The following is a 25,912-nucleotide window of genomic DNA, read 5'->3' as shown; positions in this document are numbered from 1 at the left end:
TGCAAATACTTGAACTTCAGGCTAACACACACAAACACCAGATTGAAACGTAATACTCCACATAGGGTTTTTTTTTTTCCACTTAAACATAAAGAAATCATTTAGCATTTAATTACCCAGGTCTCCTGCATTTCAGGCAGACGCTTTACCTTTTGAGCCACCAGGGAAGCCCCCAATTTCCCCACTAACACTCTCTAAATCCAGGTCTTGTTCATCATGCCGATGTTGCAGTTGGTAAGACGAAATATCCAAGGTTACTAAGTGACTTTCCCAGCATCTTGGGGCAACACAGTTAGAAAATTTTGATTTATGCCCAAAGTCTTTTTCAGTCTCTATTGCTTGGATCACTGAGCTACCCTCCAATTTCAATATTTGAGAAGCTCTAGTTACTTAAACCCAGAACTGCTGGGAAAAGAAAAAAAGAGCATATATGATTGTGGTCTGTTGCTTTTGGTAAGTCAATGACAAACTAGAGAATCTCCCGTTAGTAAATCACCTCAAGAATGAATTGTCTCATTCGAATAGTTTTTCATCATTGAATTTGTTCCATTTTCCACAATTTGGTTGAAAAGCAAAGGTTTACAGTTGATTTATTTGCGCTGGCAGGAAGACTCATCCGTTTGAATCACTCACCAGAAATCTGAGACTCCAGAGAGTCAGCGCATGCTTTTGTAAGTCTCTCCAATTCCATAAATTACGGGACTCTATTCAAACACCATCGTGCACCATTAGTACTGCTAGTGTTCCTATTAGAACTGAAATGATTCTCTGCAAATCATTATACTGCTTATTAAAATGATAAAGGCATCGTCTTAAAGTACAACCAAGAGTGTACAGAGAGAATGTGCTCACGGAAGGATTAGAACACACACCCTTTGCTTCCCAATTGCAAGAAGTATTATTCACGCCTTTGTTTACTGAGCTGTGTGTGCACACCAGCTTCATCTCCCTTAACTCCCTCTCCTAGAGAGGCTGGTCTCATGAACTCTGTTTCTGATGAGAAGGTGGTGTTTACAGAGGTAACCTGCTCAAGGCCACACACCTATAAATGATGGAACTAGGATTTTTTCAGGCTTGTCTGACTCCAAGTGCAAGTGTGCATGTTCGGTGGTATCCAGCTCTTTGCAACCCCATGGACTGTAATCCAACAGGCTCCTCTGTCCATGGAATTTTCCAGGCAGGAATACTCCAAGTCTCCACTTCTAAACACTCCTCAGTGTTCCCCCGTTCTCGCCGGGACCTCCCTCTGAGATAAAAAGAGGATCTTTTTTTAAAGTTCCATGCAGCCAAGTCACAGATGCCAATGACAAGCCAAAGACATCCCAGCAGGCTACAGTGCGGGGTATGCGTGTGGCCACAGCCGGGAGGCTGCTGGCGGATCCATCACTGGTCCTAGAACTTCAGGTCTGGGCCTTTAAGATCATCTGTTCACCTCTTCCATCTCACGGGAAAGGACAGAAACCCAGGGAGGTGGGGAATTCTTCCAGGTAACAAAACCGTGTCCCTGGGCTCCCAGAGCTGTACTTGGCCTGTAACCCCTGCCACATTTCATCAAGACCAATCTATTATCACTCAGTTGTGCCCACCACCCAGGCATGGGGAGACAGAGGAAGAACAAGGCAGACTCCGCGTCTGGTCCCAAGAAATGCAGCTAGGATAACCGTGCACAAAGATGTCCAAAAACAGCACAAGGGGGATTGAACAAAGTAGCACCGTGAGCGACCACGGCGAGGACCCAAGCATGTGGCCGTGGAGACTCCAGGGAGGAAGAGAACAGACAAAGAGATGGACTTTCCAGGTCCCGAGCAGGAAGGAGAAACCAGTGGGCCTGGCTGAATATCTCCCTCCAGCTGGTTCCAGCCCCAGAGCCTGAGAAGCCAGCCCTGCAAGCAGGTGGCTCCAGTTATGTTTTCCATCAGCCACAAATAGCCATGCTTTGTACCAGGGCCATGACCCCGACAAGCCGTCATCATCACTGGAATGCCTGCGAGGCCGAGGGAGACGCACAGGGCTGCCAGAGTCATTGCAACATCCTCCCAAAGTCTGGGGCCAGGGGAACAGCCTGACTCAGCGGGGCAAATGCACTGGCCAGATTCTGCTGGCACCTGGGCCAGGCTCGAAGACATTTCTGGATCCCACTTCTCTGTGAACCTTCACCAAAGCCGAAAGCCATTTTCCCTGCCCCATTGGAAGACGGAAGAAGGTGCACAGGATGCCTTCCATGTGGAAGCAATGAGAACATGGCCAGGCTTGTAACAGGCCTGGGACGGCGGGCAGAAGAAGCTTAGATATTACAGAAAGGAGTCCGGATGTGGACATGAGGACCGCGTCCTGTCCTGCCAAGCACTTGCTGGGTGAACATGTCTTCTCATCTTTAGTGAGGACACTCAGACCACCGCCAACAGGTCACAGGCTCTTAGGAGGCTCAAATGGTATATGAGGAAATCACTGTAAACTTAAAGCACTGCACAAATTTCAGTGGTCATATTTTTAAATGCGGAAGGCACATTCATGGGTTTTCCAGACCCATGTGAGGCAAGCGAGGGACAGAAATGTTTCTAGTTTTAATGACAGTGCTCAAGAAGATTGTTTGCTTTGTGCTGGTTCTGAGGAAAGTGAGAGTGAAGTCGCTCAGTCGTGTCCGACTCTTTGCGACCCATGGACTCTAGCCCACCAAGCTCCTCCATCCATGGGATTCTCCAGGCAAGAATACTGGAGTGGGTTGGCATAAGCGGTCCCCAAAAGCACAGACAGGGAAACTTCATGTCAGCATGGACGTTCACTCTGGGCATGGCAGAGCCCTGCTAAAGACAACAGCTCCCCTCTGAGAGGTCCGTCCTCCAAGCCACTCAGTGAGCCAGGGGTTTCTAGAGTCATCAATTCCAACTCTCCTCCCAGGAAAGTGATCCCTCCCCTATCCCAGTCCTCTTGTTTCCACCTCTGCTATAATGCCAGGCACTCTCATCACATTTCTAGGGCTCCCCACAAACCTAGACAGCACATTAAAAAGCAGAGACATCACTTTGCCAACAAAGGTACATATAGTCAAAACAATGGTTTTTCCAGTAGTCATGCACGGATGTGAGAGTTGGACCATAAAGAAGGCTGAGCACCGAAGAACTGATGCTTTCGAACTGTGGTGCTGGAGAAGACTCTAGAGGGTCCCTTGGAAAGTAGGGAGATCAAACCAGTCAATCCTAAAGGAAACCAACCCTGGATATCCATTGGATGACTGATGCTGAAATGGAAGCTCCAAGATTTTGGTCGCCTGACGTAAAGGGCCGACTTACAGCAAAAGACCCTGATCCTGGGAGAGATTGAAGGCAGGAGGAAAAGGGGATGACAGAGGATGAGATGGTTGGATGGCATCACCGCCTCAATGGACATGAGCTTGAGCAAACTCTGGGAGATAGTGAAGGACGGGGAAGTCTGACGTGCTGCAGGCCATGGGGTCACAAGGAGACAGACGCGACTTAGCCACTGAACAATTAGAGATGAGTGACTCTGCTAGTTGGCTGCATTCAGGGACTAACGCCACAGGCAGGGTTAGATGACCACAAAGGCAGGCCCTCTCCTCTCACATTTGGGTTTTTTTGTTTTTTTTTTTAGTTTTTTATTTTTTAAAATTTTAATCACATTTGGTTTTTGCTTCACTTCCTCCAGCCTTCTCTCGAGCCCCCAGCCTCCACGTGGGGCACACTGGGTGGGGCTCAGGGCTCGTCTCTGCACGGAGGTGGGGTGAGCATCGCCGTCCTGCTGCACATGTGGGCTCTCACACTGCTCCTCAGAGCCTGGTTTGGACATGGTGGGAGGAAACCGGGGTCCCCAGTGAGACGGGGCCTTTCGGGACCTTGCCGGGCTCTGGAAGGAGGCAGTCACCCCTCATCCGGATCTCGCTCCTTGGAAGTAAGACTCTTCCTGTGAGAGCTTAGAAAGGAGGAAGGGTGGGCAGGTTCGGTGAAACTGAACTTGAGCCCCCAAACCCCTAACACTCACAGCAGACCTGCAGGAAGGCTTGAGTAGCCCTTTTTTATAGATGAGAAACATACACACCCAGAGGTCAGCCGCCTCCCAATCTGGCCGGAGACACAAGATCAGAGGATGTCAAAGGGCGTGGTGGTGGAGGCCCCACGTCCAAGTTTATTTATCCAGTGCTGGATTCCAAAGAAAACAAAACAAAAACAAAAATCCGCAAGCCATTTCCACCCCTGAGTCACCAGCCAGGAAACTGACCAGCAAAGATCTGCACAGTCTCCAGAGGGGCTTCCTCTGCTCTGGGCTCGGAAGCCAGAACCACAGGGAGCCCGAGCACAGCCATCGCTGCCGGCAGCATCCTCGGCCACCCCTGCCCCTGCCCAGCGACTGGCTGTGTCTGGATGGAGCCAGGACTCGTGCGGGGCAAGAAGGAGGCCACCAGCTCCATCATTTTTCATATCACGAGGCTCCCATCCTCTCTGGCCCTGATCACCTTAGAGAATTTATCTCTGCTGCAACCAGGCCAAGTAATGGGGTCTCAGTTGTGAGGAGAGGTGACACTCAGGCCCCTTGCACTGCCCTTGGCCAGTGATGACTCAGATCTGCAGGTCTTCAGCCCCCTCCTCTGCCCTCGGCCCCGCCAGCCACAAATCCTCTGAGGAAGGAGCATGAGGGGACACCTACTCTTCTCTCCCAAAGACCCCTTCCATGTCCCACCACCCAGCAGTGCTTCTGCCAGGGTTTTGTCAACCAGACACGCGGCACTGGTAACTCCAATCTCCCCTCCCGTTTCTCACTGGAGACAGACGGCCTTGAATCCGGGCCCCTTGTCTGCACGGAGCGGCCATGCCAGGTCAGCTCAGGCTCTGTCCGCCGAGACCACAGAACCCTGACGTCTTAGTGACTCTTTACAGCCTTATCTGGAATAATGGGCAGTTTCCATTAGGAGTGTTGAAATATTAACAAGAGCCATCATTATGCCCTTTATGAGCTGCTAGAGTATGAGGACACCAGGCTGGAAATGACCACAGGAGTGGCTCAGGGTACTTTTCCTCTTAGACTCATTTGCACTTTCCTTAAGTTCCAAACTCAAAGAATTGGGTCTCAACTAATGAGATTTCAGGGAGCAAAAGTGTAAATACTGGGGACCATGAGGGCTGCAGTGGGCCTTCCCTAGCGGCCCTTCTCTGCCTGCACTACGGGGTGTTCTGGGGAAGCAGGAGGTGAAGAGCTGGTCAGCATGGAGGATGGAGGCTGGGAGAGCACAGGTCAGAACATCGTGTCCCTCACCTCTGAGGGCCCCCCCAGGAATGAGTGGCTAGGACCTGCTTCTCCCCTTCAGAAGAAAGAGCAACATATATCACCCCTGACAACCTGTCGTTCAAGAGAAGGGAGGAGGCAAGCCTGACTCTCTGGACACTACCTGAGAGCTGCAGCCTCACCCTGCAGAGATCCGGGGACGGAGGGGAGGGACAGGCTGCCAGCAGGACTGTCCAGATGGGAGCGGTGAGAAGGCTGACAAACTCTGAAGAAAGAAATTGCCACCATGCCTGGCATGTTACAGAGCATCAGGAAGAGAATGGTTGAGTAAACGAATGAATAGTATAGGACTCCAGGGAGCCCCACTCTCAGCAACAAGCTGGGGGGCTCTTCCAATTTTCATTCTTATCTATTGTACATCCACATAGTTTAAAGTCAAATAGCTCTCAAAGGCTCATTGCAAAACAAACAAAGACAAATGAGTCCACAGTTCTCCTCCTGACTGCCCTATTTCCTCCTCCCTAACAAACACCACTGTCAGTGTCTTAGCTGTATCTTTGGGTAGTTAATTCCATATTTTAAAATCATATGCTTCTATAACTTTTTACCAAGTTTTAACTTCTTTCCCAATATGAGAAGTGAGGATTTATCTCTCTAACCCTTCTCCAGCATCCTGAATAGCATGGGAATTTGTTGGGATCAGCGTCTGATTCTGCATCCTGATGACTGAAAAGGGACCCCCTTCACAGATGCTCTTTGCCTTTCTCTGAGCTGGATTCTATGTTTCCTGAACGCCATGTTTCCCTTGGTTTAATCCCATTTCATTATGGAGAACTTCCTCCGGTAGCTTTGCAGCATCGGAGCTAACTTGGTTTAGGTTTGGGGTTTTACTTTTAGCTGTTTTTGTTGTCGTTGAGGTTTTCATTCACCTGAAAATGTCTTTGTTCTACTTGTTGCTTGGGCGATAATTTGGTTGAGTATAAAATCCATAACTGGAAATCCTGTTCCTTCAGGATTTTGAGGGCACTGCCCCAGTCGTCTTGCTTCTCATGAAGCATGCAACGTGATACCAGGCTGATTCCTCATCCGTTGTAATGTATTTTTTTTCTCTCTAGCAACTGGTGAGACTGTCCAATTGTCCCCACTTTCCTGATATTTTCACAGTGATGTGCCGATCTATGTGGGCACTCTGTGAGCCCTACTCACAGAGTAGGACGCTGATGCCCTTTAGTTGTAGGCAGCGTTCTGGACTCTATCCCTGAGAGTCACCCCTCAGTGCATATTCAGTTACCTCTTTCTGGAACTTCAAGCTCTCAGATGCTGTACTTCTTGGACTGGTCATCTCACTGTCCTATTTTTCCCCTCCTAATTTCCAGCTCTGATTTGTTTGCCCTGCTTCTCTGGAGATTCATTAATTTTGTTTTTCAATGATTCATAGCCTTCAGCTACAACATTTTTAATTTCCAAGAGTTCCTTTTTGTTTCGTGAATATTCCTTTTTCACAGAAATCAGTTTCTGTCTCAGGAAAGTAGCATCTTGTTGCATCTCTCTAAAGACAGAAAAGGATGCTGTTGGTGGTGGTTGTTTTTTTTTTTTTTACTCCTTTCATATTCTATTTTAAATATCCATCCTTTGCTTGTTTGCTTTGGTTTCTATTTTCATTTTAAGGGACTTCCAAATATTTAGGTGTCCTTAATTGACTGATTATATTTAAGAGTGAAACAATAGAAAACCGATAGGAGTGGTGAGTGGGCTTGTCAGCTGGAGGGGCTGTGGCTGAGTCGTCCTGCAGGGTGGACCCTGACATGTCCTCAGGGCTTTCTTCTCCAGGCTAGCTGCCTCTGCCAGCCTGAAAGATGCTGGGGGATGATGCTGGGGGATGTTCAGATCTCCAGCCTAGAGAGGACTGGAGGCTGCACTGTGAGAGCAAGTGAGGGACAGCTGGGGAGTCTCAGCCATCCTTCCCTGGGTTGTGCCAGCCACGCCCCCATCCAAAGAGTGTCTCCTTGGTCGTCAATAGAGGACAAACCACCTGTCTCAGCCTGGGTTGCATGGAGGCAGGCTGGGTTACACGGAGGTAGGGCCTCTCTAGCGAGCTCTGGATTTAGCTCCGACCTTCACCCACCACCAGGGCCTAGGAAGGCATTGTTTTTGTGGTGCAGCGGACATCAACGCTGCTTTAAAAGAGGTGCTGAAGCCGCCTGCACCCATCAGAGCGGAGTTAAGCGACACGTGTACGCTCACATCCAACTGTGATGTTTCTACAGAGAAAGACCTGGTCGGCGCTCTGTGTGCTGATCACCATCAACTTCCCTGGGGCTGGAAAATATAACAGAAACTAGAAGACCTGAGAAAGTGAAAGTGAAAATAGCCACTCAGTTGCGTCCGACTCTTTGCAACTCCATGGACTGGAGCCCGTCAGGCTCCTCTGTCCATGGGATTCTCCAGGCAAGAATCTTGGAGTGGGTAGCCATTCCCTTCTCCAGGGGGTCGTCTCAACCTGGGAGGCCTCCACAAAAGTGTTGGAAAGCCAAGCTCCATGATGTGGCTGGCTGCAGCTGTTTGGTTGTTAAGGACCATGGCATCAATAAGACATCAAAGAATACTTCAAACACAAAAATGAACAAATGAGAACAACTCTTAGATACACACACATGTATACACACACACATATGGTTGCTGTTGTCTTCTTTCCCATTCATTTTATCTCTGCGGTTTATGCATTTTTTAAAGATTCCTTCACCATAATTTCAGCATGGTTGGGGAGGAGGGCATTCAATCACAATTTCTAAACTGCTGTGCTTTTTCCCTCATTACCATATCACTTTATTCTATTTTTATAAAACATAACATCGATTCAGAAGAGTGCATAAAACATATTTTTACAGATTAATGAATAATTGTAAAGCAAACTCTCCTGTGAGGAAACAGCACAGAATGAGCTAGACTCTGGATGGGCCTCCCAGGCCTCGGGGCGGGGCAGGGCTGGGGCCCCAGGGAGTGGGATCTGCTGGTTTTGCTGTCTCCTGTGTGGGAAACTCAGGGACCCTCTGTGATCCCGCCTGAGAGCCCTCTGCCCAGTGGATCCAGGGCATCACAGCCACAATAGAAAACACCAACTCCAGAATCAAACCCAGGCTCCCAGCTGGAAAACAAGGTCCTTCCAGGAGTCTGTCACGGCCATGCTCGCCTCCCTGCTCTGACTCCTCGCTGCCCGGAAGTGGCCAGTGTAGCCCTGAGGTGCGTTCTCTACCCACCTGCGCCATCCACTCCTATCTCCAGCCCCTGACGGCAGCCTGGCCAGGAGGATGGCTCAACTGATTGTTCAGTCCAGCCTGTCACTGGGGGAGGTGACGAACCCTCCAGTTGTCAAGAAGAACCAGGACTCTCAACCCAAGAACCTATAGGAAAACCCTCCAGGGAGGCCTGTTGTAGGGTTTTACGAGGAAAACAACCCTGGACGGAGAATAGTACTCAGGAGTGTCCCTGGGGGAAGGCAGAGTATTCCCTTTTTCTTGAATTTAGAAGAACTTCTGCCCAGCATCTTGGGAGGCAGGGACCATCTGAAGATGCAGAGAGGACAGCTGAAGCGGTGGACCTTGGAGGGCCCAGTGATTACTCAGCTCTTCTGAGACAGTGAATATTCCGTTTGCCAAGTATGTTCCCAAACTGTCTTACTCATGGTCCATGCCTACCCACAAAGAAGATGGGCACCAGCCCCCCTCACACCCCGGAAGGGAAATGGGATGAGAAAGCGGGACAGTCCAGCACAGACTGCTCCCCACCCCCGCCCAGGAAGGGGGGACAGTCCAGCATGGGCTGCACCCCACCCTGCGGGGAGAAGCAGACCACAGCCTGAAGCCTTCACATCTCCAGAGAACACAGTTCCTGGTCTTTCCTGGCAGGGCATCCATCCACCTCCTCCCACCTTAGTTGGGGGGCCTCCAGACACAAGATGAAGCCGCAGGGGGTTAGTGATTCCATTCTGAGGAACCACAGACAGACAGTGGGAGGTGGGGGCCAGGCCTGGGGGAGGGGAGGGGCCGTGCTTATGGGGAGAGAGTGTCCATTTGGGGAGATGGCAGAGTCCTGGAGACCAGGGTGGTGACGGTCACATGACTATGTGAGCGTCCTTACAGCCACCCAGGCAACATGGTATGTACATACGCTCCAAAGTGGGTAAAAGGGTGTTTTTTTTTTTTTTAATGTTTCACCGCACTTTTTTCAAAAGGAGCCTCCATCCTAAACTGGAGAGTCTCACAGGCAGAGTGCCTCCCCACAGCCGTGCTGGGGCTCACCACTCCTGGGAATGAGGGCCTGTCATCAGGCAGGCGGCCAGAGGGCGTTTCAGGGCCAGCCAACACAGATAGCATGAAGGGGGATGAGTCCTCGGTTGACTCATAAGACATGGAAATCTATGACCAAATTCGGGTGAGTAGTGAGGCTCCCTTCCGCCCTTCACTCTGCTGGCCTGGGCCACGTGGACCAGGTGGGGTGGGTGGACCCCGGAACTGTTTTCTCTGGAACTAACCCCCCGCGGCTTCATCTTCCTCCCAGGGTTGATCTGTCTCACTTCCCGACACTGAGAGGATGCAGGTGGACCACAGCCCTCCAGTCACCCAACACGGAGGGCCGTGGGACCCAGCGCTGGTTAAGGCACAGGTGACTTCCAGGTTATTTAGACCCAAGCAAAATCTTACTTAGCCTCAGTTTCCTTATAAAGTCAGGGAATTCGACGTGATGAGCTTCCAGCTTTTCTTTTAGTTCCACTGATCCATAAATTTGATTCCTGCCACACCACCTGTAGAGTCTGCTCTGAACAGAACACGTGGGCTCAGTGGAACCCAGTGGAGTCTGAGTCGGTTCTTACCCCTCCAACCCCTTCATCATTCAAGACAGACCAACAGTGAACTCAGGCATGAGAGCCAAACCAAAACCAACGTTGGGACATTAGGACAAGGCTGCCTCAGGCTCTTGGCACCTGCCCTGGGAGAGCAGTTACCACTGCTCTCCCAAGCCATTCTCCTGAGAGTGAACTCAGGTGCATCATCAACAGTGAAAGGCTTTGTGACGAGATCAAGGAAACCCATCAGGCTCCCGGACCAGAGGCTGGACCCGCCTGGACCTGCCACGCCCCAGCCTGGACCTGCCACGCCTTGGGGGCTCAGCCTCCCAAGTCCAGGCCCTATCTGCTGCTCTCAGCAGACACCAGCCTCTGCCCCTGCCCCTTGGGCCACTCCTCCTCCCCAAGAGCAGCCCTGATCCCAGACGCTTTCTGGTGTGGTGGAAGGTGCATGAACAGTCAGGAAAAATTAAGATCTTGTTGGAAGTCAGGAAAAGGCAACAGTCTGCTCACTTCCCAGGAGATTTCTACGCTGGGCTTTTCCTAGAGGCCAGCTTTCCAAATGCCATCAGCAGAGAGAAGTCTTACAATGGAAACGTTAAATGCATTTTGGGCTTTCTAAGCGGGTCCAGGAGAAAGGACTGTGACGTTCCATGTGTTCACCAGGGCTGTCTCCTCTCTCCTGGCTGAGAGCCTGGGACAGATGCTCCCCAGCCCACAGGTGTCTGAACTTGCATGTCCCTCTGAGTGCTTCTGCAGGGTCCGGAGAACAAAGCACACAGTCCCCGCACAGCCCAGAGTCACCCTTTCCTCCTCAGCCTCAGACGCTCGAACATCCAGCAAACCCATCAGTTGCTGAGTTTATTCCACACAAGCCCCAAACATCATTCTGCCACTGCTCAGGTGGATGCCAAGACTGCACCCTTCCAGACTTGAATCACCACCCCCCGGAGGACCCCAGAAAAGCAAGTGCCCTGTGGCCTCTCCCCTGGAGAGGCCAAGAACAAGCTTCAGGGTTGGTCCAGATGGGGGCCAAGCTCTGAGCCCCACGGACACGGCTGCCCTGCGACCAAGGGCGGGGAGAGTCACTGCTGGGCTCAGACCCACACCCTCTCCCCTTTCAGGCCCCTTTGGGGACACATCTGGGGGGAGGTGGTGGCAAACCCTTCGCACACTGGAGAGAACAAGCACTCAGAGTCACACGGAGCGTGCCTCACACCCTCGCTTCACTGCATCCTCCCCCGGGTGGCCCTGGCTTGGTCATCTTGCCTCTGAACCCGCTTCACTGTTTGCACACAAGAGCTGGACACTGCAGAGCTGTAAAGTCGTGGTCAAGATCTGGGTCCCTGGGACGGGACACCTGTTCCAGAATTACAACAGTGGTGCCCATTGTTAGTCTGATTAAAGGGAGACGTGACTCAGAACACAGCGACTGGAATATGTCCCTGAAAAGCAGAGCCCTGGCCTGGCCGTGGAGAGTCTGGGTAAACACGCCTGCAGGAATGGAGGGGCAAATACAAGAGCAGCGGCTAGATGACACCCAAGTCCCAGTGCCTGTAAGTGGGACCAGCATCTCCGTGGCAGGTCCTCTCAGTACAATATTTTAGGACGAAGGCAGAGCTGATGTTTCCTAGAGGCTGTCGGGCAGCAGGCAGTTCATTTCATGAGAGATTTCCCCGAGATCTCTGGGGCTGTGCGGGTGATGGGTTTCCGTCAGCGTGATGTATGTGGGCGGCCTCCCTCCTCTCTCAGCTCTAAAGGCCCTTCGGAGATTTCTTTTACGATTTTATGATGCTAATTCCTCCGGAAAGTTTTGAAAAATTTGACAGGCTTCATATAAGTGTGTGTGTAAGTGTAGGCAGGCACGTGAACATACAAACAACAAAAAGACCTAAGAGCTGCACAGATGTATCCCTCCCCCAGCATCCTCCAAACTGTGCCCATGTGTGCTGGGGCATCTTCTTTCCAAGGGGACCCCGCACAACTGACACGGTAATCTGAGGCCTGGAAATCGAGAACATGGAAGCCTGGGTGTTCGGGGTGAATTTTTCACAATGACTCACCTGGGAGAAGCCCGCTGCCTGTTTAATTACTCAAAGTGGAAAAAAAGCGAAAGTGTTAGTCGCTCAGTCATGTCTGACTCTTTGTGACCCCACAGACCGTAGCCCACCAGGCTTCTCTGTCCATGGGATTTCCCAGGCAAGAATACTGGAGTGCGTTGTCATTCCCTTCTCCAGGGGATCTTCCCAACCCAGGAATCAAACACTGAGGGTTTGATTCTTTGATTCTGCAGACCCCGCCCCAGGGTTTCCACATTGAGGGCAGATTCTTTACCATCTGAGCCACGAGGGAAGCCCCACAGACGCCTCCAGAAGGCCTGGGAAGGCAGTCGACATCTCCCTTCGCTCTGTAACCCGCGTCTCCTCTCTTGCTGGCCAGCCCTGGTGCTTTCACAGCTTCCTTTAGACGCCTCTGTCCTGAGACGTGGCTTCTCTCCTCAGCTCTGCTCCCTTCCCATTTCTTCTGGGAACCCTGAGCCCCCTTCTACTTTTCTCTCCACCATCTCACCTTCCTGTCTTCTCAGCAACAAGCCAATGGCAATGACCGGACGCTCGCCACAAAGAGGCAACGTTTCCGGGAAGCGTTCACAACACAGAAGCTCAGTGGAGGCCAGGCACCAAGAAAGCCAAGTCTGCAGGGCCCAGATCTGGATTTCCCACCCCAAGGACGACAGGTTCACCTGCACGTTTGAGAGAAGCTGACTCGATTTACAGAATTACAGACATTTGAGATGAAACAGCTCTCACAGAGGCAAAGGCCACCAGAGTAGACAAAAAGTTTCATTATTTTTCTCCAAAAGGTCCAACTCAAGATGCCTACCTTGGAGAAAAGGAAAAGAAAACAATTATTCGGAGGGACTTCCCTGGTGGTCCACTGGTTAAGACCCGCAGTCCCAACGCACGATGCCTGGGTTCCATGCCTGGTCAGGGAACTAGACCCCACATGGTGCATGGTGTGGCCAAAAAATAAATAAATAATGCATGTTGTTGGTGTTCAGTCGCGTCCGACTCTTTTTGACCCCATAGACTACAGCGCACCAGGCTTCTCTCTCCTCTATCTCCCGGAGTTTGCTGAAGTAATGCACACTCCTACTGAAAAATAATTCGGGTAGTAATCCTCCTGATTACAGAAGGATAAAATGACTATGAATTTTTTTTTGTTACAAACATTAACATTCACTAAAAATGCCTGGCTACAGGGAGAAAAAGATGACATTGGCACCTGTGGATTTCAAGTTGCCCCGAGAGGTAAGAAATGACATCAGATAGCATCTTCCCAAAAGTAAGGCACCCTGAAAATGCAGAAACTTTTTGCGTATAATTGAGTTTCCCGCTGAACAGTTTCCACAAAGCAGCAGAGAGGTCTGTTCAGTTCTGCCCAGCTCTGTCCTCCGGGAAGCCCCTCCTTGTACCTGAGGACAGGTGTGATCATTCTTCTAGCAGCCATACCTGTCTCTTCCTCCTCACCCCTCATCCGTCTGATGCTGCAAGCCTCAAGTTCCATGATTTACGGGTTACATTTCAGCAGGATTAAAAAATCCCACCATCGACCCTAGCACATTTTTTTTCAATCACGATTTAAGAGGTTTTGTGGCATAGTCCTTCCTTCCAGGCCAGTGAGCAATCGTTAGCTTGGGCTTTGTTCTTTCAGTAGCATAAGTAAAATATTAACTTACAACAAACGTAGTCTCATACCCAAACATCCATATTTTAGAGGCCAATTACAATTGAATAATTCATTTTTTAATTAGGTGCTCTTACGTCTCTCCCTTAAAGTGATGCCTTGCGAGGGCATCTGCCTTAAGTGGGGCTGTGCCTATACAGCACGCGCCCAGTAGGGACTTTTGGTGAATGAATTCCCATCACCCCAAGAATGGTCCTGGACTGGGCTCTGGGAAGCTGTGTTCACATGTCAGAGCTGTACCTTCTGTGTGGAGTCCTGTCTCCTCTTCTGACTTAGATACCATCAGTCTAGCAGACTCCCCACAGGCTTCAGGTTTCACTCAAGAGCAGTTTCTCCAGGAAAACCTCTTCTATCGGTTTTCCACCCCAGTTCACACACATCACTGCTTTCAGGGCCTTTGTTAATCATCTTAGAATCTCAGGTGCCTATGTTCAGCCCCTCACTGCCCCTGACCTCCAGGGGCAACTAGGAGCAAGGCTCCTAAGAAGCCAGGATCAAGGTTATCAGGCCAACAAATTACGGGAAGGCACTTCATCACAATGAGCTCCTCCCACGCACACACCATGGGACCTGCTGACCCAGTGCCAAGCCCATGGGGTGGGCAGCCCGCAGTGAGGGCCAGCGCCCAGCAGACAGGTGCCTGCAGCTGCCGGGGTCCCTAGGAATCCCATGGGGCTGCTCCAGACCCCAGCTGCAGGGACCCAGAGAGTCCCCCACCCTCCTAACAGCCTGATAGCAGGCTCAACCCTTGACACTTCCAGGGGCACCACAGTCCCAAGAAACGACGCAACCAGTTCAGAATTTCCTTTGAAGGATCCAGGGGTTTGGATTTTATATTCGAGAAAGGCTTTCCTCAAATATGTTTAAATTAAAAAGAGCTTGGTGCAGGAAGGTTTTCCATCACATAGAGTGTGAGTGTACATAGGGAGCATCTTCCCCCCGAATGAACACAGGTGGATAAAAATGGGGCAAGGGGTGTCACACGCTTAGACTTCAAAGCTTCGGCCGCTGCCAAGCAGGCAGCAGGCAGTGCCTGTCTCTGAAACTCTGGGGAGGAGGAGCCCCCGCACTCAGGGCTCCGTCCAGGAGCACTCACCACCACTGGAGATGCCTGGTCCCCAGGGCAGCCGCCCTGGGCCTCCCTGCACGGCCCAGCCTCTCTCCCAAGGGCATAGTCCTCAGGACAAGCTTCCTACACTGCAGGTGTTTCTAAACCTGCACCATTTGTGATGGGGAGGTGGGGTAGCACCCTCTGTCTGGTCCAGGGAACCCTCTGCCTGATGAGCACACGAGGCAGCTGTCTCCTGATGGTGGAGGACATGTGCGCGCATCCACGCCATGATGCTTGCGTTTCCAGGGCAGACCACGTCCCTTCTCTGAGAGCCAGTGTCCTCATCTGTGAAATGGGATGACAGGAGGCCTCACAGGGTCACTGCAATGCCCAAATCACCCTGACCCACTCAACACTTTGGTATCTGCACGTGGAACGAAAAGACATTACTACTGAGTTAGAGATGCCACGTCCTACGACAGTCATCTGTGCAACTCTGCTTACCCCAGAATTTACCATTTTTATTTTGCAACAGAACCAAGTTGATTTTTTGAAACAGTAGTTAATGCTGCCACAGGAGAGGTGAGGTGTGGGGACAGGTGCTTTATCTCCGGGGATTCTTCCCACCCCCTCCTATGCTCACAGTCATGCACGTTCAGGGGAACAGGGGCCACCAACCCCCACACGTGAGTCCACGTGACACTTGGCCCCCTCTCACCAGTCACGTCACTTCTCTGAACTAAAGGGACACCATCTGGCAGGCTCCGTCCACTCCCCGTCCACTCACTCAACAAATATTTATCAAGAGCCCGGCGGGGGCCGGTCCCCGCCCAAGGCATTGGGGACAGAGCAGCTTCCTGGGATGAATTCTCCCCTGAAGTAAGCAAGTAAACAGACGTGGCCATTTACTGTAGTGGGGCTGAGCCGCAGTGTTTGCGGAGCACTGGCGCCTGCTGGTCACGTAGAAAAGGGAATGGTCATGACTAAGCAGGTCTCCCGGCCCCACCTGCCAGAAGAGACACCAACAGAAAGGTTCAGTGACTGAGGGGAGCTCCCCCCAACCCGGGTCAGCCCCTCTCTCCCCGGCTCAGCGCTGCAGGCCTGGCTCCAGAATGGCTCACAGGCTGCAGCTGCACCGGGTCCCGCCCAGACCAACTCAGCAGACCCCAGGGCAGGGCTGGGGTTGGGGGGTGGGTTGCCTCAGTGAAGCGTCTCCCCGAGGCCCTGGTTAGGAGCTGGGCTGAGCTCCAAGCCACCCCGTCCACACCCCCACCTTGAACACCCACAGACAGGACCAGCTGCGATGCGGGCCACCTGCCATCACCTGTCCATGGGTTTCCCACGCCTGGGGACCACACGCCGGCCCTGACTCTCATCTACCAGGATGCGTTCAGGCCCCACAGCAACGTCTCGCCTTCCAGCAGACCTGATGGTGCAAGAAGGCCGAGCTCACTGCAGGAGGACCAGGGCCTGAGCCCACATCTCTGCTTGCTTCCCAAACACGCACCCTGACGCATCCCAAATATAGGCCATGGGGGTCCTCAGTCCACAGGCTCAGGGTTGTTCCAAACATGGTCCCTGCAGGGTGAGTTGTGGTGGGGGGCTGTCCCTCAGGGACCATTCTTTAGCCAGGAGGCCTCTCTGCCTCTCTCCCTGTGTGATGAGACCCGCGAGTAGGCAGCCCAGTTATCCTCCGTGGGTGAGGGTTCCAGAAACCAAGAGCCTGTGTGTCTCTTCGCCCACAAAAGCTCTCCCAAAGGGCCCTGTGGGACCTGCATCCAGGACCAGACAGAGGGTCCCCAGGCTCGGGCTGTGAGCTCTCCAACTAGCACACACAGCCTCTGCTGGCACCCTGATGGCCCCCAGGCCTGAACTCACCATCCTTACAACCAATCGGGGCCACTCCATCTCACAGCATAAATGAGAAACTAGAAAGTCCCGCCTTCTCCCCAACACTTGGGCCCTTCTGCTGAGCCCATTCTCCCCGCTCCAGCCCCCATGTCTCTCCTCTGGCCTCTCCTCTGCCCCTCACCCCTCTGGAACTACCTGGTTCTGGCTTCAGCAAGCCCAACACAGCCCTGTTGTCTGCATAAGGTCAGACACCAAATATATTCTCTTAATATTCCAACCCAATCCAAGTCTGAGCCGACTTCAGGGTCTGTTGGGGGCTGGGAGTTTTCCACACGCGATGAGTCCACCCTGCCAGCAACAGAGCTCAGGAGACCTCGTCCAATTTACCTGCAGGGCAGCGGCCACCGCCGAGGGTATGGGGGGGTTCACACACTATTTCTACAGGATGCTCTGCCTGGCAGGTGGCACTGCCAGCAACAAGGCTGAGAATAATGCGGAAAGAAGCGCCGTGTCATGGGCCTGTTCACGTTTCCTTCTGCTCCACTAGCACCAGGAAAAGATAACAAAGATGACGGATTTGGGCGCAATGGTGTATGTTAGATGGAGCATAAAACAAACAGACTTTTACGTAAATAACGAGAAAAAGACCTTTAAAAAAATTCCATACTGAAACACTTTTCATCTCCTGGAAAGATTAAAAAAAGCAAAGTGCTAGGAAAATAAACGGGGGTTGTATCAAGCAGGTTGCAGGGGGAAGAAGCTGGGCAGAAAGAAGGAAGTTGAGAGCAGGAGGGCGGCTGTGGGCCCACAGGTGTCAGGGGGACCCCCTCCTTCTGGACAGTGAGGGTCTTTGCTAAGTGAGTTATTCTTGGACCTGACAGAGGACACATCTCTGGGCAGCCATGGGGAGAGGGCAAACTGACAGGGCCCCACTTGCAAGAGGGCAAACATTTGGGTCACTTTTCCCAAAGAGCAGCCTGCGACACCCATCAGCAGGGGTGCCAGGGGGCGAGTTAAACCTATGGACTCTGAGCCCTGCGGGCTCACACTGTCGTTGCTCCCTGCCCCCCTCCCCCGGAGGGGATCCACAGGCTCTGCGGTGCCAGGCCCTCTGTAGGTGCAGCATTGCCTCCGTCTCTGAGCAAGACTCTGCGGCTGCAGTTTCTTGTTCTAAAAAAGCCATGGGAGTCACGGGAGGTGGTCAAGCGTCCTTTCAGGGGCCTTTCAGTGATTTGGGGGCCACATTCTGGAGCGACAAGGGGACAGCTTTGGTCCTCAAGGCTCCACAAAGAGCCGCACGCACCCCTGCTTCAGGGTTCCAGAGGCTACAGACATGACCCAAGGCCCCCGCTCTGCCCGGCGCCCCAGCCCGCTCTCCGCATTGTTGGCCTGGAGCTGCCAGCCAGGTGAGTGTGAACCAACCCCTGCCGTGTCCAGTGGGTTTAAATCTCTCTTTCTCGAGCCTGGAAATCTCTCGGCTCTCGCCATCTCCCTCCCACTCTCAGGCAGAACCTCCCTGGTGGCCCCGTGGCTCCTCCTGCCCACCTGCCCCACCCCTCCCCTGCACCTGCCACAGATGCTCAGAGCCGGGCCTGGGGCTCCTTCGGTCCTCCCCGCCTCCCCCAGCAGGAGGTGTCTCTGGAGTCCCGCCTGACACCTGCCCGCTGCAGTCTCCTCCTGCTCTGTCCACAGGCTCCTCAGTCACTGCCCCTCATCCCGTTAAAGCTGACCTTCTCCCGGCTGAAGGCATCTCTTGACCCCCGCTCACCCAATGAGAGGGATTTTCAAAATGTGTGTCTGTGTAGGTGTGTGTCTCTGTGTGTCTGTGTACATGTATGTGTGTCTGTGTGTATATGCATGCATCTGTGTCTGTGTCTATGTGTGTATCTGTGTGACTGTGTGTGTGTACATGTATGTGTGTCTGTGTCTATATATGTGTGATTGTGAGTATCTGTGTATAGTGAGACTGTGTGTGCATGTGCCTGTGTCTGTGTATATGACGTATATGTCTGTGTGTCTACATGTATGTGTGTATATGTGTGTCTCTGTGTCTGTATGTGTCTGTGAGTGTACCTGTGTATATGTGTGACTGTGTGTATCTGTGTATAAGTGTGTGTGTGTCTCTGTATATATATTTAGGCTGGAGGAAACTCCATCATCCGAGCACATTTCCCTACTTTACAGTCACTGCCCAAACCAGAGCTTTAGAGAGGCAGCAACTGCCTCAGCATCTAGAACCCTCTCTCAGCCCCCACATTCTCTGGTGCACCCCGATTCCTACTGTAAGGTCCCCCAAGTCCTGGCTGCCCCCTACCACCTCCCCTCCACCACACGGGCTCACCCTCATGGGGGAAGACGGAAGACAGACCAGTGGCGCAGCCTGGACTAGCTTGGGCTTGTGGGGGTCACCCTTTACTCACAGCAGTTTTACTGAGGTACAACTTACATACCAGGAAGTCTGCCCATTGTGAGGGTACAACTTACATACAGTTGTATGACCATCACTACTGCCTAGTTTCAGAGCTTGTCCATCACCCTGTGGAGTGATTTTAAAACCATGGTCCCTCCGCTCCAGCCCAGAGGACATCCTGGGACCACTTGCTCTCCAGCCCAGCGTGAGGAGGGGCCAGCAGCACTCAGCTACCCAGAGCGCCCACCTGTACACCCCCCCACCCTCGTGGACTCTGGGCAAGGGGCCATCCCTGGGACCTAAGATGATAGCAACCTCCTCTGAGCCTTGGCCCAGAATCGACCCAAAGCATCACTGGCTGCCAAACAGGCCTCAGAGTCTTTTTCTAAGTTGAGGATTAAATGAGAGGTTGTAGGGTTTCACGGAGGATGGAGTCGGTTGTGGGGTATGGTTATGTGAGAGGACACCGGGAGGAGAAGTGGCACCAAGGAAGGCCCTGCTTTTTCCGGGGACCTCTGGGACACCCCTGGTGTGTTTCTTTTGACACACCAAAGAGTTCCTGCCTGCTGACACAAGGTCACACCTTGGCAGGCCACGTGGACTTGGGCCGAGGCTCTGCTTGCCATGTCATCTCTCAGCTCGCCAGCCAGCTCTGGAGCCTGACCCCACACACAGCCCAGGCTCCCTGAGACAATGAGGCAAAGGCTGCAAAGTCCAAACAGGCATCAGATACTCCAGCTACAGGGGCCCAGGAAAATGTCAAAGATTAAAAAGCACAAGAATTGATTATCCCGTGATGTCAGGAGAGGCTGGCAACAGGAGAAGGAGGCCTGGTACTCTCCTGTTTCTTCCAGAAACAGCCACCAACTGTCCCCTGTCGCTAACTACAGGAAGCTGCCTACGACCCGGGAGATGCGCTTTGCGGGGTCACGTGAGAAGCTCCGGGGTCCTGGCAGGGGAGGGGAGAGGCAGGACCTCCCCCCCGCCGGCGGGCAGCCCAGGATCCCGAGGCGCCTGGTCGGGCCAGCTACATTCCACAGCCCCCTCTGTGCCCAGATGGCTTTGTGATGACTTCAGGCTCAGCACAGAGTAAACACTCTCCACGCTTTTTCCATGGACACGTTCTAACCCCAAACTGCCAGCATTGGCCTCCCGACCATCCAGATGGAAAGCCGCCTTTCCCAAGAACATAAAACCTTCTTAACTAAATAGTCCATCTTGGCTGCAAAAGCAAACTTTCCTATAAGCTTCCTAGAAATTACTTCTTGAGCACTGAGCCTACGAATCACCTTAGCAAAGCACCCTCGGTGGAATGACGGCCCTGGGGGCAAGCACAATGGAGGATCCAGAAGGCACACTCACTCCAACAGACACCTGCCCTTCCAGGGTGCGGGCGGGCGGAAAGAGCACCCACGGGCCACTGCCCAGAACTCACACTCGCGTGCATCCTGCTCCCAACTGCCTGACCGCAGCAGTGTTTCTCACAACAGGCCGAGATAAGACAGGTGCTGATGTGAATAAAGAGACCCTGACATCCAAGCTCGGCCGGCTTTTGTAACATCAAGCATGTTCCAGCTTGAATCCGCATGGTCCAAGCTTAGCCCCCACTGCCCTTGTGCAGAGGCGGGCACACGGCGGTGCACTTACCAGGTTGGAATTCGTGGCGTTGGAGTCGTCCTCTGGGAAGGGAATATAGATCGCTAAGGCCACACAATTGGCAAAAATAGTCAGTAAAATAATGATTTCAAATGGCCTGGGGAGAGGGAGTTAAGGAATTAATGCCACGGGAAGCACCAGTGAAACAAACACACACAGATATATATATATATATATATATATATATATATATATATATATATATATAAATGAATCGGAGATCCATAAGAATTTTGTTTAAACAATACATTCCAAGCCCCTTGTGTTCTGAAAAGAAACATATGCCTTTTTAAGTGCTTCTAATGGGGCCCCGCCAAAATTTTTCCTAATATGTCAAAAGCAGTGGAGGCCAGTCGCGTGCCAGAGTAAACACAGATTTCTAAAACTTTTTTCCCTTCTTTTATTTATTTAGATTGCACTGGACTTCATTTTCTCTCATGTGTGCGCGGGGTTGCTTTTAAAGATTGGGGCCTGCTCTAGCCGGGACTCGCCCCCGCCCACCCCTTCCCGGGCCGCCCTGCCCGCGGGCTCACCCGCCTGCACTGGGGACCCGACAAGGCTTGGCTTGAAACAGGCAGACCCTGTGGGGCTCAAGGCAGAGACCTGACTTTGACTCTTCAGCGAAATTTGGAGATAATACTTTCAATCTTTTAAGTTGAAGTTCAGAGTCTTTTTTTTCCTTCCTCCTTATTCTCTGACAGCTTCCAGAGAGCCTGAAGGTGGCCGGGGGCTCTGGACCCCAGCAGCAGTGCAGCATGAGCTGTGTGTGGTGGGGGACAGCAGCTGGGCGCAGGGGTTTCTTCCATCTACTGAGGTCCTGCTTTCGGGGATGGGGGTGGGGCGGTCTGTGCCCCAGGGTCTCCTGACTTGCTGCGGGTTGTGCTGGGGTTTGGAGGGCGTGGGGATAAGCCAAGCTTCACTCCCCAAGCCTCAAGGAGGTCCATGTGCCCGGATCTCTGCATCAAAGTATCAGGCAGATGCAAAAATGAGCAAGTGTGACCATACACCTTCTGCCCTGCACTCTTGATGGAAGGCCATGGGGTGGGGGGTGGGGGTACTTTAGAGGACGGGCCTGGCTCACTCTCTTCCAGCCCCATCTTCCCTCCTTCCCAGTACAGCCAAGTTTCCAGCCCAGTCCGTGGAGCCTCACCAGAGGAGGATGAGAAAGAGGGCAGCCATTCCTGGAGGCAGGGGCCGCCTCCATCTCCAGAAAGCCTGGGCTTGCAGAGCTCGCAAGTCCTGAAGCAGACAGAGGCTTTGGAGATGGCCTGGTCCAAACCCCTGGGGCCCAGGGAGCCTAAGAAACTCCCAAGACCCACGGCAGGCATTGACCTGCCAGACCAGAACCCAGACCCCTGCCCACAGAGTCCACTGTCCACTCCTCTGCCATGGACGTCCCAGGATCTGAGTTCTCAGGGCAGCTTGGGGCCTGGAAGGAATTGGTGATCCTGCAGTTCAGGGCCCCCTGGATGCTGGGCTGCCTATGGGTGGGTCCTCTCGGCTCTGAGGGCAGAGCTGGGCATCCGCTCACCCAGCATGCCCCCTAAACACTGTCAGTCTTTGTGCACCTTGCTATTGAGAAGACCTGCAGCGGGTGCCCAGCCTCCCCACTGGACAGACAGAAAACAAAGCAGCGTCTCCCAGGGCCGAGCTGGCAAATAGCAGAGTCAGGTCTGAACCAGAGCTCCTGACTCATCTTTTCCATCATCTTGCTGCCTTTGAGCTGGCCAGGGATGCGTGGGGAGTTGGGATGCTGGTGGGAGGAAGGCTGGGCGCTGATCCTGACCAAAGGCTTGCCCCCTCAGGCCCTGCTCTGACCGCCCTGCTCAAACCGCAGCATGGTGGGCAGTTGTCACCCCATTCCTACATGGGGAAAGTGAGACACAGAAGGTGACAGGATGCGTCAACTTGCCCAGAGTCACCTCGCTGGGGTAGGATGGGGTTGGACCACAAAGTCTGGCTCCGAAGTCTGAATTTGTCAGGAGTCTTCTACACTGATCCACTCTGAAATCATCCCAAGCAATTGTCGTTGTTGTTAAAGTTTTGTGGGAAATTTTTTGGTGGACCATTTTCCAAGTCTTTGTTGAATTTGTTGCACGCTTCTACTTTATGGTTTTGTGTCCTTTTCGCTGGGAGGCACATGGGATCTTAGTTCCCTGACCAAGGATCGAACCCGCATCACCTGCATCGGAAGGTGAAGTCTTAACCACTGGACCTCCAGGGAAGTCCCACCCTAAGTGTTTTTAGGAAATCGGCTCTTTCAGGCCCCTCCCACATGGCCTCCTCCCTCTCGCCCTGTCCCCACTCAGCCCAGGCTGGTCATCTTTGTCCCCATCATCTGCCCTAGGGCTCCCCCCCGAAACCAGGACAAGAACCAGGCCTCAAATATCAACCTGTCCCCTCCCCACAGGGGCGTGACAGCTGAGTCCAGGTGTCTCCTGCTCTGATGGCCCCTGCCTCCAAATTCAGGCTATCCTTTCATCACCTTGTGCTAAAGCTCAGAAACCACTCAGGCCAGCAAGCAAGGTTGCGTGGTGGAGAGAAGATACCCACTGTGAGCTAGGAGTTTAGGCCCAGGTCGGGCCCCCTTGGGACCCCACTGAACTGTTGGCTTCCTCCTGGCCTCCTGCAAAACCCCCCAGCCCCCACCAGTGCCTTTCTCCTAAACTCTGGACTCTTGGGGAGAGGGAGTGGAGATGTGAGTTCAGGGCACCTGGATCTGAATCTCTGGTGTGGTCAGAGCGAGGCCAGCTCCACCAGGCCCCCTGCCCCACCCTGGACACATGGCCCAGCCGCCCCTTCACAGCCCTGACCAAGCGGTGCTGACAGCAGCCCGACGGGGACCCACAGATCCACGCCTCTGACCCAGGCAGCGGACACCTCGGCCCCGGGCCCCCTGCCCAGTTCTGCAGCTGTGCCAGGCTTAGGCCACCTCCTCTCAAGTGGGACTTAAGGGGCTCAGGGTTTGACAGAACAAACATTTCTTGCTAAACAGAAACGTTCTTCTCTCGAGTCATCTCCTTATACCTTTCATCCACTCCCAAAACTTAGAAATCTTTCCATGGAAAGTCGCCAATGAAACCTAACACCCGCCCTGAACCCCGGGAGACGTGGCAGGCCTGCCCGAGTGGCTTCTTCCTAGGAAAACGCCTGGCACTGAGTCCAGGGGCCTAGTCCTGTCTGTGCCACCCTGCAGGCTCCATGTCACCAGGAAGGTTGGGGGCACACGCAATCACCCTCAAGGGCCTTCCCATCTTCCTCACCCCACGATTCCTGGGCGGGATTGCTCTGTGAGAGCCCAGCCCTTCAAAGCCTCGTCCTCTGCAGCCAGCACCCACCAGGTTCTATGCAGACATGGGGTCTGTGTCACCCCCCAGGCTGGTGCTTCCGAACCCAGCTGCACCTGGAGAGTTCAGCCAGGCCCGAGCAGAGCTCAGACACCTGGGCTTCGTCCCAACCCCCCAGGGAACACTGATGGACTCCTCCAACCTCACGGGGAGGTCACACGGCTGTGCCAGCCCACAGATCAGGAGGAGGTGACATGTCAACCCGCATTGAGTGAGCCCTGAGCAAGCTCAGCCTGGCAAGCGAGGAGAAACAACCCCTTAGTCTTGTTTCCTTAAACACTGCTTTTATGTACAGAACAATCCCCACGGAGCTGGCTATACAGGCAGCTTCCGGGCCCCGTCCCCATAGGCTCTGACTCAAGGCTGGGGAGGGCCTAGAACTCTGCATTCCAACCACGCCCAGTGACCGACCCAGTGGTCTGAGAACAACCCGCCGCAGGCCACACAGCTGAGCCCAAAGGATACTTCCACTCGACGATGCTGATGCAGGCCCTCCGGATGGGGTTCTTCAGGGTCAGGCAGAGCAGGGCGCGGGGCGGGCGGGTGGCCGTCGTGCTGCCCTGCTTCTTGGGCTTCCCATACTGCTGCCGCTTCCGCTGCGTGGAGCTGACCGTGGAGATGGTCGCGTTGCCAGCACTGCCCATCAGCTTGGCCTGCCGGGCCGCGTCGATGGCGGCCTGCCAGGACAGGGCGGCCCCCGGCGTGGGGATGTGCTCGGGCGCCAGCCCCGCGGCCGCGTTGGCATTCATGTTGGCGTGAGCCGGGCGCGGGCTCCCATAGCTGGGACCTGCAGGAGAGGACAGGGACAGTGGTCACTGCGGGGGAGAACCAGGAGCCCTGGCAGTGCGATCTGGGCCCCAGACTCGCAAGTGTTTTTTAAAAATTTCATTTCAAGCCGTTGCAGGAGCTGCAGAGGCGACCCGTGGAAACACCAGTGTGTGACACTGGGTCTGCTCTGGTCCGAACTCAGCCCAGGTCAGAGTGTGACCCTGGACACGTCTCTCCCCTCATTTTAAGTGGAAAAGACACGAGATATATGCATTACAGCACTTGGGGATCTCAGAAGCACAGCGAGAAGAAGAGGATGCAGAAAAGGGGAAATATGCTATGCAACACTTGGTAGTTAAAATATATACTGATAAGCACACATACAGATAGAACAGAATAGAATGGTTGTGTGGAGAAGGTGAGGCACAAAATAAGAAAAGGATACGGAGACAGGAAAAACAGAATGAATGACTGAGAGCTGCTACGTGGATCAATGCTGACAAATGTACAGCGAACTGAAGGATATAATTCACTCAAATCTCTGCACCTGAGCTCCGAAATAAAAGTAGGAATCATAAATGAAGGGGTTGAACCAAAGCAAGGTGACATCCAGGTACCGCAAACCTGTCTGGCGATGGGTGTTGTTGCATAGGAGAGCCGGCAGCTGTGAGGGTTTTAAATCATGACAGCAGGTCCCATGACATTCCCCAAGTTGAACAATAGGATCTATGCGCTCTCCTGACATAGGTTGGCCTGCTGTGATTGTTTTGGCTCATAAAGTTCAGCAGAGGTGACACAGAGGCGACTTCTAAGGTAAGTGGAAAATCTGAAATGCCAGTCCTGGGCCACCACGCTGTGAGGAAGCCCCACCAGCCTATGTGGGGTGGGGAGTCCTGTCCAGCCCCCAGCGACTCCAGCTGTCATCTGACTGCAACCCCATGACAAGACCCCAAGTCGGAGCTGCCCAGGGAGCCCTTCCTGAACTCCTGACCTGCAGAAACTGGAGC

At 53.1% G+C, this 25,912-nt stretch overlaps 1 protein-coding gene across 3 annotated transcripts in view; it reads right to left on the bottom strand.

The window, feature by feature from the left end:
- Nucleotides 1-25,912, bottom strand: part of CACNA1C (calcium voltage-gated channel subunit alpha1 C) — a 387,548-nt gene that overhangs the window by 316,952 nt on the left and 44,684 nt on the right. For all 3 annotated transcript variants that reach the window (XM_069585942.1, XM_069585940.1, XM_069585941.1), the window contains exons 2-3: nt 24,603-24,924; nt 20,782-20,887 (exon numbers count right to left, since the gene is read on the bottom strand). In XM_069585942.1, the coding sequence (XP_069442043.1) occupies nt 20,782-20,887; nt 24,603-24,924 (428 nt within the window). The remainder of the gene's footprint in view (nt 1-20,781; nt 20,888-24,602; nt 24,925-25,912) is intronic.

The sequence above is a fragment of the Ovis canadensis genome, chromosome 3 (genome assembly GCF_042477335.2).
Source record: "Ovis canadensis isolate MfBH-ARS-UI-01 breed Bighorn chromosome 3, ARS-UI_OviCan_v2, whole genome shotgun sequence".
Classification (NCBI taxonomy): domain Eukaryota; kingdom Metazoa; phylum Chordata; class Mammalia; order Artiodactyla; family Bovidae; genus Ovis; species Ovis canadensis.
This window is presented reverse-complemented; position numbering and strand designations above follow the sequence as displayed.